The sequence below is a fragment of the Nematolebias whitei genome, chromosome 5 (genome assembly GCF_014905685.2).
Source record: "Nematolebias whitei isolate Nwh7 chromosome 5, NemWhi1, whole genome shotgun sequence".
NCBI lineage: Eukaryota > Metazoa > Chordata > Actinopteri > Cyprinodontiformes > Rivulidae > Nematolebias > Nematolebias whitei.
The window spans coordinates 33,698,089-33,710,517 of record NC_056502.1 but is presented as its reverse complement, the minus strand read 5'-3'; the positions used below and the strand labels follow the sequence as shown (position 1 = coordinate 33,710,517).

Below are 12,429 nucleotides of genomic sequence, written 5' to 3'. Positions count from 1 at the left end.
GAGCACATCACGCCAGTTTTGGCCTCCCTGCACTGGCTACCCATTCACCTTCGGATCCAATTCAAAATTCTCATGTATGTTTTTAAATCACTGAACAGTTCCGCCCCATCCTATCTCACTGATCTTCTGCAGCCATATGTCCCACCGCGCTCTCTGAGGTCAGCAGACCAGATGCTTCTCTCAGTCCCAGAAACCCGTCGTAAGCTCAGAGGTGACAGGGCTTTCTCTGTCGCAGGTCCACGACTGTGGAATGAGTTGCCACTGAGTGTCCGGCAGGCTCCCTCACTCTCAGTCTTTAAGTCTCGCTTGAAGACCCACTTCTATTCGCTTGCCTTTAACACGTTGTGATTTGTTTTGGTCCGGTCTGTTCTCTACTCTGTTGGACATTTTAGTTAAGCTTCTGCTGCTATTTGTATCTGTATTTCTATTTTATGTTTTCCTGTCTGCTGTGCATGTTTGTTTCTTTTGTACAGCACTTTGGTTGGCCTTGTTACTGTTTTAAGTGCTATATAAATAAATTGGTATGGTATGGTTAATGAGAAGCAGCTGCAGCACCTGGACTGAAGCAGCAGCAGCTTGTCCTGAAGTAGCTCCTGCACCCCAGCGGGTCATTTAAGGACAGGACGAAGCCAGGATCGGAACCGAACCTCGACCCAGTGAGCTCATTTCCCCAACACTCAGCCTTTCTCTGCACAAATACTGATGAACGGAACTTTTCCAAAATGCACTTTGCATCAGTATAAAAGTAGACACATTTAAGATTTTTCACTTTATTTGTGTGTGGAAAGTCGCCGTGGGATGACGTCACGACGTAATACATCGAATAATGACGCAGCTTGATGAAAAAAAAAAATCAACCGATAAAAGATATCAGAGAACTGGGTCAGAAAAGAGCTCCGCACCGACGGTTCTGTTATAAGTTTCTTCAGCGAAGTGTCTGTGAGACGTCGGGAGGTTAATGAAGACCCGCTTCTGCTGATAAACGGCCCGCTCTGAGATGTCCGGTGTTTGTCAGCATCGTTAACCGACAGCTGCGGCCGTTAAACCGGTCCGTGTGCTGCCGCCGCTCCGCCGGGCTGCGGCTCAATGGTTAGCCCGAGGACAGAGCCACACATCCCGCCACCAGAGAGAGCCTGAAGGGCTGTGCCGCCGACACCCGGAGAGAAAGCCCTCGTCGCTTCGTCTCGCCCGGTAGCGACACAGACAGCACATTTGTGTAGGAGTTTTCCGCCCGCCGGGCTAGCGCTGTTAGCTCCCCTCATCCAGTTCATGTGGAGCCGAATCACTCATCCTCACATTATCACGTTATGGCTGCTTAATAACAAAATGGCTGCTGTCTCCACATTCCGTCGAGCTGGTTCAGATACTGTACCTCACAAAGTAACAATACACGAACGACATTAGGGGATAGTTTTACTGCTGTCTCAGGGTAAATACACCTGTGCAGGTAGACACGTCTCCAGTGTTTCTTCTAAACAGGTCAGGCGGGCCACAATGTAAATGGTCGGTAAAGTTATTCAGGTTTTGTTATTTAATCTTTTTAAAATTTATTAAACAGTCCTTGTTTTCCTACTATGTCCACTGAGTACCGTGTAATTAGATAATAGTGTTTTTGTCAAACTGTCTCCAAAATAGATTTTTAGACATTATTTATTTTTCGAAACTTCTTAAGTTGAATCAGTTTTTTGTAGTGGCGGTAAACTGAACATGCTCATTTGAATTAATATCTTCTCTTGTGTCCTAACTGGGCTGCATGGTTAGACAATATGTGTCTGCAGCTGCATATTGATGACAGCATGTGTTGTAGATGAATAAACATGTTCTGTCATGAGCCGCAGGATAACTTTTACATCTCACTTGTGCATTTGCACATTCAATGAATTTGCTTTGAGATCTGGATGTTATGCAAACATTTGAAATGTATACATTCACATACAGGGCAGCACGGTGGCGCAGCTGGTAGAGCCGCTGCCTCTCAGCGAGAAGGTTGCCGGTTCAAATCCCGGTCCGGGGGGCCTTTCTGGGTGGAGTTTGCAGTTTTCTCCCACAGACTAAAAACATGCATGTTAGGCTGATTGGTAACTAAATTGTCTCTAGGTGTGAGTGGGAGAGTGAATGGTTGTTTGTCTCTATGTGTCCCTGTGATGGACTGGAGACCTGTCCAGGGTGTCCCCCACCCCTCGCACAGTGATTGCTGGACATGGGCACTGGCGACCCCCGTGACCCAAAATGGAATAAGCGGGTAAAGATAATGGATGGAATTTAATGTACATAAACATTTATACATGCCGATAAAAGCTCTGACTAGACAGAGGTTTGTGCATGGTGGGGGGTGGGGGTGTCTGTCACTGAAGAACCCAGGCCTTGTTGATGAGGTTTGCAGCAGTCGACATAAAACATGTTTCTGTGGAAGGAGGTTCTGGTACTGATGGGTCGCAGCCTCCTGCCATAGGGGAGTAGTTCAAACTGGGTGTTTGGAGTGGGAGGTGTCATCTGCAATCTTGCCTCAAAGTTCTGGAGGAGTGCAGGTCCTGCACAGATGGCAGGTTGCAGCCAGTCATTTTCTCAGTAGTCCTGATGATGCTCTGCAGCCTGCCTCTGTTTTTGGAGGTGCCAGCAGTTTACCACAGTGATGGAGGAGGTGGGGATCGAGGAGGTGGCAGCAGTGTAGAAGTTCACCATAAATTACTTTGACAGGTTGAACTTCTACCACTGCTGCAGGAAGGACTTCCTCTGTTAACCCTTTCTGATGAGGGAGCTGCTGGTCTGCTCCCATTTGAGGTCCCGGATGATGATGGTTCCCAGGAGCTGGGGGGACTCCTCAGAGATGGCTGTGGGGTCACACGGAGTGAGGTGGCAGATGCTCTTTGTAAACTCTTCTGTCATCTCCACTGTCTTCAGAGCTTGGAGCTCCATGTTGTTCGCCCAGCACCAAGACACCAGATGGTCAATCTCCCACCTGTAAGCCATCTTATCTGAGAAGAGACCGATGAGGGTGGGGGCATCGGCAACTTCATGAGTTTGACAGATTGCTCTGTCAAACTTCTGAATGTGCACGAGTTGGTGTACAGGGGGGAGTGGAGAAAACACCGCCTTGGAGGGATCTAGGGCCGGTGATACAAGGTCTGAACCCCCCCCCCCCCCCCCCCCAGCTTAATGTGTTGCTTCCTGTCAGACGGGAAGTTTGTGATCCACCTGTAGGTGGAGTCAGGCTTGTTCAGCTGGAGAAGCTTGTCCTGTAGCAGAAAGGAGATGGTGTTGAAAGCAGAGCTGAAAAACAAAATCCTGGCGTAGGATGCTGGGGAGTCCAGATGCTAAAGGGTGAATTGGAGGTCCATGGTGAGCATCACCAACAGACCTGTTGGCTCTGTAGGCAAAGTGCAGAGAGTCCTGGGGGAGTCCTTAATGGATCTGACTTCATTGACTTGATGACCACCAAGGTCAGAGTGATGGGTCTGTAGTCATTTAGTCCAGTGTTGCATGGTTTCTTCATGACAGGAGTAATGGTGGAGTCCTTGAATAGGTCTTGCATGTGGCATGACTTCAATGACCATGAACTAGACAAACAGCTGATTGGTGCAGTGCTTCAGAGATGGAGTCAGGCCCTGCCGCCTTGGAGGAGTTCTGCCTCCTGAAGCTCCTGTTGACACCTCCCTCCAGCAAGGAGAGGTGTGATGGAGGAGGAGGAGAGGTGTGCTGTGGTGGCTGAGCAGGGACCCAGACTGACTGACTACTGTTTGTGCCTACAATTAATGGAATCATGTTCAGCCATTTTTAATGAGATATTGTTAAATTATTTTGGTATACATGTTGGAATGGTTTCTTATTGCCCTCTGTCATGCAAAATGTGTGTCATCTAATTGCCTGTTTGTGCTTTGTGTGTGTGTGTGTGTGTGTGTGTGTGTGTTTGTGTGTGTGTGTGTGTGTGTGTGTGTGTGTGTGTGGGTTTTTTTGCGGTCCGTTAGCAAAATATCTCATCCCCGTTACTCTGAGCACTAATATTCTCTGTAAGTTCTGATGTTTTTATGATAATTTCTGAGGGGTCTGGTCTTTTTCTCTAAGCAAAAACTTTGGTTTGAACACTGATGTTGTTTTATTTTCCATATAATCATTTAGGCTTTAAAAATAACACTTAGATTTTGACACAAAGCACAGAAGCGTCAAATGCTTTAAATTATTTTCAAACATCAGTGGAGGAATTAAAAAAACCCTTTTAAATTAATATATGAAAACAACACAGTATAAAACAACTGATCACATTTGAATAAATGGATTTACATTCAATGCTTTAGAAACCAGTCTAAAATAAAATTTTAAAAAGGTTTATTTTTGTTTTTTTACTAGCAAAGTGCATTCTGTAAAATAGATATTTTAATTATCAAATATGGTAAATGGTAAATGGACTGTACTTATATAGCGCCTTTCTATCTTATTTCAAGATACTTAAAGCTCTTTCCACTACAATCTGTGCCTCATTAACTCATTCACACAGCACTCTGCTAGATCTCTACAAAGCTAATTGATCAAATAATCCTAATGAGACTAATCAGAGCTTTAGATCACATTCATACACTGATGGGACACACATCAGAGGCTATGAGGGGTTTAGTGTCTTGCCCAGGGACACTTCAGCATGTGACTGCTGGTGGATTCGAACCCCTAACTCTCTCATTGGAGGACGACTGCTCTAACCACTCAGCCACAGCCGCCCTGTTAATGTATTTGTTTGTTAATGTTGATAATATTTACTGGTGGACTGTACACTGGCTGATCTCTGGTGCCACAAATTGCTGCAAGTTAAAACATTTGTACATTTGAACATTAAATCTTGTATGATAATTACAGCAGCACGGTGGCGCAACTGGTAGAGCTGCTGCCTCTCAGCGAGAAGGTCCTTGGTTCAAACCCCTGTCCAGGGGCCTTTCTGGGTGGAGTTTGCATGTTCTCTCCGTGCATGCGTGGGTTTTCTCCGGGTGCTCCGGTTTCCTCCCACAGACCAAAAACATGCATGTTAGGCTGATTGGTAACTCTAAATTGTCCCTAGGTGTGAGTGAGAGAGTGAATGGTTGTTTGTCTCGTTTGTCTCTATGTGGCCCTGTGATGGACTTGCGACCCGTCCAGGGTGTACCCCGCCCCTCGCACAGTGATTGCTGGACATGGACACCAGCGACCCCCGTGACCCAAAATGGAATAAACGGGTAAAGAAAATGGATGGATGGATGATAATTACATGAATGATTTATTTTGTGTATGTCTCTCGATTCTTCCACCAGAAACACAAAGATCAGCGTGAGAGCTCGTTACCTGCAGTATGTGAACGTCAGCAGCTCTTCCAAAGATTTTCTTCTTCACAAGCGGAAGAGTTTGAAGATGTCGAGCCGCCGGAAGTCCACCACACCTTGCATGGTGCTGTCTTCTGATGTGGTGCAGCAGGAAGTTGTGGAGGAGAAACTTGAAAGGACAAGGGAGGAAGAGGCAGGGGATGAGGAGACCAAGGGGAAGGAGGGAAGTGAGGCGGTGCCGACTCCAGAGCAGCTCGATCAGGCTGTTGTAGTCGTCCCCACTCCACCAGACGCAGGTCAAGCTCTCACACTGTTGTGTAACTTTCTGATTTAAATCAAGCCTTGGAGTAAATCCTGAATGTCCCAGACCTAACTGTTAATATCCTCACTGCAGATGAAGGCAGTATCTGTGATGCTGAAGATAGCCAAGTCGTTGGCCCCTCACAGTGCACAGTCGATCCGTCTGAGGATCAGCAGAACCAGGAACCCCAGAGCGATTCACCTGAGGAGGACCCTGCTGCAGCTTCGGCCATCTCTCTCAGCAAGACCCCCATCATGAAGATGAAGACCAAATCTGAACCCAAGAGAATCCCCGTGTCCCTGAAATCAGCAGATGAGACAGGAGACGGTTTGGGAGGAGGTGATGGGGAGCTGGGTGGAGAGCAGGAGCCCATTGAAGCCCCTCTAGGACCGATGACGCCTGTGGAGATGTTACTGCATGACTCCATGAAGTTCGGTGGAGGGGGTATCCTGGTCAGCCCCCCGTCAGAGCAACACAGAAAGACGTCAGTTTTAAACCCAACAGTTCTGCCTGCGGGCTTGGCTCAGGTACAGAGTTGGTAACTGTTTAGTGCATTTTCCAGTGGAACACCATTTTAAACCTCATGGGGAAAGTAGCTCTCAAATTTACCAGCAGCCTACAGAACTAAAACCTGCTGAGTGATCTGGGAAAATTAAAATGCGATAATTAAGTTTAGTAATAATGTCAGCCTTACAGCTGATGGATGTTCACGAACAGTTCAGTAGACAGGAACACTGAATCCATCTCATCACTTTGTTTCCTTTGGTCTGCAGCAGCTGGAGTTCTTCACCATTTTTCTCGCTGTGTTTTGTTATTCCAGGTGCTTTCTGCCTTTCAGGCCCAGCAGAACCCAGCAGCAGCTCAGCCCCAGCTTCTGATCCCCCTCAGCAGCATCCCCTCTTACAGCGCAGCTATGGACACCAACCCCCTCCTGAGCAGCACCTACAGGAAGTTCCCTTACCCCTCCATGGCAGAAATCAGCAGCCTGGCATCACAGACACAGTTCACAGAGGAACAGATCAAGGTAAAGATGTTATTGGGACTCATTTGTTTATATTGTTAGTTTATTTATTAAGCTAATATCTGTGTTCACAAAAGACTTACGTCAAAGTGTTCCCTGCTCAGGTGTGGTTCTCAGCCCAGCGACTGAAGCATGGTGTCAGCTGGACTCCGGAGGAAGTGGAGGAGGCCAGGAGGAAACAGTTTAATGGAACCGTGCACACGGTGCCACAGACCATCACTGTCATCCCTGCACACCAGCTGTCAGCTGCTGCTAACGGGCTGCAGTCCATCCTGCAGACCTGTCAGATTGTGGGCCAGCCTGGTCTTGTGTTTACACAGGCAGGTGGAATATGTGGCTCTCTACCTCTTCTACGGGCTGACTGCCTTTTGACTTTTATTTCACTGATCATGTTAACAGAACCACATCAGAGCACTTTATACATCAGAATTTCTTCTCTTTTTGTTTGTAGGTTGGTCCAGGGGGGACTCTTCCAGTGACCAGTCCCATCACATTGACTGTGGCAGGGTTGCCCAGTCAGTCTCAGAGCTCCAGCAGAGTTTCCTGTCAGTCCACTTTGGCAAACAGTGAACTGAAACGGGCCACCACAGTCCAGCCTCCATCTCTGTCTCCACAGGTTGGGACATAAAGTTTAGGATTTCTATACCTCATTCAGCTCAGCACAAAATAACCATGTGTGTGTGTGTTCCACTTTTATGTAATGTACTTACAAACACATCAATGTTTGAAGAACTTTGTAGTAGGGATGCACGATATTATCGGCATGGTATCGGCCGATATTAGCGTTAAAGTTCAATATCGGACATCGGCCATTCCATCAAAATAACTCGCCAATATAAAAGACGCTGTTTTTGTATGACAACCCAGTGACAAGGATGCCTGCAGCGGCTGCACAACGTGATGAGGTCACGTGTGCCTACATGATCTGATCACGGTGGAGAGGACAAAGTCAAAATGTTGGTGGTGTGGAAGGGTTTTTTGTCGGATTCTGAAGATTTATGGACTACATTGAGCCTCACTACATCGTCCACAGTCGGAGATATTTTTCCGACGTAACCTTACCCGAGTTACAAGCCGTCATTTCCGACATCATTGAGAAGCTAATAGCTGATAGCACGACTTGTTGGGTGAGTTTTACCACAGACATTTGGACATCATGTTAGCCCATTAGCATGATTAGTCTTAAGGCACAATGAAAAGACAAAAACTTTGAACTTAAAAAGTCTGTCCTTCATGCACATGAGTGCAAAGGATCCCACACTGCAGCTAGGAACCTGGAACAAGCCTCCACAAGTGAGACAGCATCACAGGTGACTAATGCTAATAATAACATTTAACACTTTTCATTTAATATAAGCTAAAATGCTATGTATATCATATGGCTCTTACTGAATATGTCACCAGCTCTACTTCTGTTACACAAGTTTTGTAGCAAATAAGCCTAAATAAGAGGGCTATGTTCTAACAAAGGAACGTATATAAAAAATATCGGCATTGGTTATCGACCAGATAAGTTTTAACATATTGGATATCGGCCAAAAATCCAGTATCGTGCATCCCTACTTTGTAGTCAATTAGTTGCTTCAGTGTGTAAAATGGTGCAGCAGAAACATTTAATAGATAACTTTTTCTCTCTGCCTAAGGAGAACTCAGCCCTCTGTGCTGATGCATTCAGCATGCGACCGAAGAAATCCAAAGAGCAGCTGGCAGAGCTGAAAGCCAGCTACCTGAAAAACCACTTTGTCACAGATGCAGAGATTGCTCGGCTGATGAAACTCACCAACCTGACTAAAGGCGAGATCAAAAAATGGTTCAGTGACACTCGGTACAACCAGCGCAACTCCAAGAACAGCCACATCATTGTTTTCCACAATGGAGGGAGCAGAGGAGGGGGCGGTGCTGCAAACATCCCCATTGTTATTGACTCGAGTGATGAGACCCCCACATCTCCTCATCCTCCACACACTCCCCCTGTGAAGGAGAAGGAGACCCGAGCTAAAACGTGGAACCCTTTCCCAGACTTTACTCTGCAGAAGTTTAAGGAGAAGACGCCTGAGCAGCTGGTGGTGCTGGAAGAGAGCTTCGAGAAGAGCAGCGATCCATCAGATGAAGAGCTGAACCGTCTGAGGACCGAGACAAAACTGACACGAAGGGAGCTCGATGCCTGGTTCACTGAGAGAAGAAAAACTCCAGCTGTAAACGCTTCCTCTCCTGAATCCTCAGAGGGAGGGAAAATGGAGACAGAGGGTGCAAAGACAGGAGACGGAGAAGAAACAGGAGGAGCAGCCACCTCTCCTCCATCAGCCTCCTCATCTCGAAAGGGGAGTCAGACTCCTCCCGGCAGCAGGAAGAAAGACCTAAAGGAAAAAACTAAAAAGTCTCCTGAGCAGCTCCACATTCTGAAAAGTGCTTTTGTAGGAACGCAGTGGCCCACACCGGAGGAGTACGATCAGCTGTCAGAGGAGACCGGCCTCCCTCGACACTACATCGTCAGCTGGTTCGGCGACTCTCGGTACTCCTGGAAAAATGGAAACCTGAAGTGGTTCTTTCAGTACCAAAGTGGCAACGTCAGCGGACCAAACAGTGGCGCTGGTAATAAAATGGGAGGTGGCAGCGGCAGTCGAAAAAGACGCGGTCGGAACCGTGGATGGGGGCGTTCCAAAAACAAGAGGCAGTCCAAGAGGTCCTCATCCTCCTCCAGCACAGATGTTCACAGATCACCTCCATCTAAGAAATTCAAGACTGGGAGGGAAATCCTGAAAGAGTACTACTTGAAGCACCACTTTCTCAACGAGCAAGATCTGGATGAGCTTGTCACCAAAACCAACATGAGCTATGAGCAGGTACTAAAGTTTTTATTAAAAACATTTATTGTAGCTCCAGAGACCTGTTATCCTTTTGGTTCATAAAAGTAAGATGATACATAAAATGTACCTCATTGTCTTTATACTTTCAGACACTCAACAATGATTTTTTTTATTTTTGAAGTTTCACATTAGTGGAAGCACAAGTATCTCTGGTTCTGGTCCCAAGCCCAGGGAAACAGTGAGAGTTGTGTCAGGAAGGGCATCTGACATAAAAACACTTTTTCCAAAACTATAATGCGAGTTCATGGAAGCGACACCATACCTGATCGGTCGAGACCCGAATTAACTACAACCACCACCAGTGCTGTTCAATTCAATTCAGTTTATTTATCCAGCACCAAATCACAACAGAAGTTGTGTCACAACCTAGCTCTGGGGTTGCGACAAAAAAGAGGGAAGATGACACAAAATATGGTTTTATAAATGTTTATTGTAAAATGCAAGTTTGATGACCAGATGGAGAAGCTCAAACCTGTAAAAAAAAAAAGAGTTGAATTAACCAAAACCAGACCAAGTAATCTAATCAAGCAAACTTAACTAAATAAACTAACCAAGCAGACCAGGCCAAAAACAAACTAAATCCAGACAAATCAGCATAACCAAGACAAAACATAACCCCAGGAAGACCAGCAAGCAAGGAGAGAGGACGGCCTAATGTCCTTCTCCTTTGAGCAACACAACACCTCCCTCTTTATACTGGGCTGAGCCAGCAACTCGGGTGTTCCCAATAATTACCTGCTGCACTCTGCTCAACAGAGCTGTCACTGCAGCAGCTCAGTCAGTCACCTGACAGGGTCATCACAGTTAACAAACAAGGTGCCGGCGGAAATTATTCTACTGTTAGTTCAAGACCACGAGGAGGGAAACATGTCAGGAGATGGAGGGAGAAGAGGAAAGTCAAGAATGTAGGACTGAGGGTGGCAACTCTAAATGTGGGGACAATGACAGGCAAAGGTAGAGAGCTGGCTGACATGATGCAGAGAAGGAAGGTAGATGTTTTATATGTCCAAGAGACCAAGTGGAAGGGCAGCAAAGCTTGCAGCATTGGAGCAGGGTTCAAACTGTTTTATCATGATGTGGATAGAAAAAGAAATGGAGTAGGGATGGTCCTGAAGGAGGAGTTGACAAAGAATGTAGTAGAGGTGACAAGAGTGTCAGATAGGGTGATGTGCCTGAAGGTAGAAGTAGAAGGTCTGATGCTAAACATCGTCAGTGGTTATGCTCCACAGGTTGGATGTGATGAGGAGGAGAAAGATACATTTTGGAAAGATCTGGATGAAGTGATGGAGAGTATTCCCAGGGAGGAGAGAGTGGTGATCGGAGCAGACCTGAATGGACATGTTGGTGAAGGAAACAGAGGGGATGAGGAAGTGATGGGTAGGTTTGGTGTCAAGGAAAGAAACCAGGAAGGACAGATGTTTGTGGATTTTGCCAAGAGAATGGAAATGGCTGTATTGTGTTGACACACTTATTTCCAGAAGAGGGAGGAACAGAGTGACCTATAACAGTAGAGGAAGGAGTATGCAGGTCAACTACATTCTGTGTAGAAGAGGAAACCTGAGGGAGATTGGGGACTGTAAGGTTGTGGCAGGTGAGAGCGTGGCCAAACAGCATCAGATAGTTCTTTGTAGAAGTCAGAGTCAGAGATTTTTTATTGTCATTCGCACCTCATGTGGTACATGTGGTGGAGCGAAATTATGTACACAGGGTCCCAGTTACATCCAACAATAAAATGTATAAGAAAAACAGTAATAACATCTAAGATATGAACTAAGAAAAACATCAACTAAATATACACTAAGCACTCATAAAACATTGAACATCAGCACAAACATGAACATGAATCTGTGAGCAGATGTGCACGCATGAACACATCAACATTGAAACAGATCAGCAGCAACATGAAACAGATCAGCAGCAACATGATGTGGTTTTTCACAGTGATTATTCTAGTTAGAGATTCATGAGTCTAACAGCCTCAGGGTAGAAGCTGTTCCTCAGTCTAGTGATTCTACACTTAATGCTCCTCAACCTCCTTCCTGAGGGGAGTGGGGCAAAAAGTGTGTGTGCTGGGTGAGTGGGGTCCTTCAAGGTGCAGGTGGCCCTCTTCCTGCATCTGGAGGTGTAGATGTCTGTGATGGTGGGGAGACTGACTCCAACAGTTTTCTGTGCAGCCTTCACCACTCTCTGCAAAGCTTTTCTTTCTGCAGCTGTGCAGCCTCCATGTCACACATTGATGCTGGAGCACAGGATGCTCTCCACTGCACACCTGTAGAAGGAGGTGAGGACTGAGCTTCCCAGACCAGCTCGTCTCAGCCACCTGATGGAGAGTCTCTGATGAGCTTTCTTGATCAGGGTGGTGGTGTTGTTGCTCCAGCTGAGGTTGTTCAGATGCACACCCAAGTACTTGTAGCTGGAGACCACTTCCACTGCAGATCCTCTTATGTTCAGGGGGGTGTAGATGTTTTTGTTCCTTCTGAAGTCCACAATCATCTCCTTTGTCTTCTTCACATTGATGTGAAGGTTATTCTCTTTGCACCAGCTCTCCAGGTGTTCCACCTCTTGCCTGTAGCTGGACTCATCATTGTTTGTGATGCATCCCACCACCACTGTATCATCTGCAAACTTTACAATGTGACAGCCTGGATGGGTAGCTGCACAATCATACGTGAGCAGAGTGAACAGGAGGGGGCTCAACACACATCCCTGAGGAGAGCCAGTGTTGAGGGTTATGGTGGAGGAGGAGAGGTTGTGGATCCTCACTAACTGTGGTCTGTTTGTTAAGAAGTCTAGTACCCAGTTGCAAATGGAGGTGCTTAGTCCTAGTGTGGATAGTTTGTCCATCAGGGTTTGGGGGATCATGGTGTTGAAGGCGGATGTGAAGTCCACAAAGAGCATACGGACGTAAGAGTTTTTCTGCTCCAGGTGGTTGAGTGCAGTGTGGACCACAGAGGAGAT

General features: G+C 46.4%; 1 protein-coding gene across 1 annotated transcript in view; it reads left to right on the top strand.

The window, feature by feature from the left end:
- Positions 1–5,312: 5,312 nt before the first annotated feature.
- LOC119410209 (zinc fingers and homeoboxes protein 1) overlaps positions 5,313–12,429 on the top strand; it is a 14,005-nt gene continuing 6,888 nt past the window's right edge. The window contains exons 1-6 of the mRNA XM_037677119.1: positions 5,313–5,578; positions 5,677–6,110; positions 6,404–6,607; positions 6,709–6,924; positions 7,056–7,220; positions 8,248–9,447. Of these exons, the coding sequence (XP_037533047.1) occupies positions 5,371–5,578; positions 5,677–6,110; positions 6,404–6,607; positions 6,709–6,924; positions 7,056–7,220; positions 8,248–9,447 (2,427 nt within the window). The 5' untranslated portion in view covers positions 5,313–5,370. The remainder of the gene's footprint in view (positions 5,579–5,676; positions 6,111–6,403; positions 6,608–6,708; positions 6,925–7,055; positions 7,221–8,247; positions 9,448–12,429) is intronic.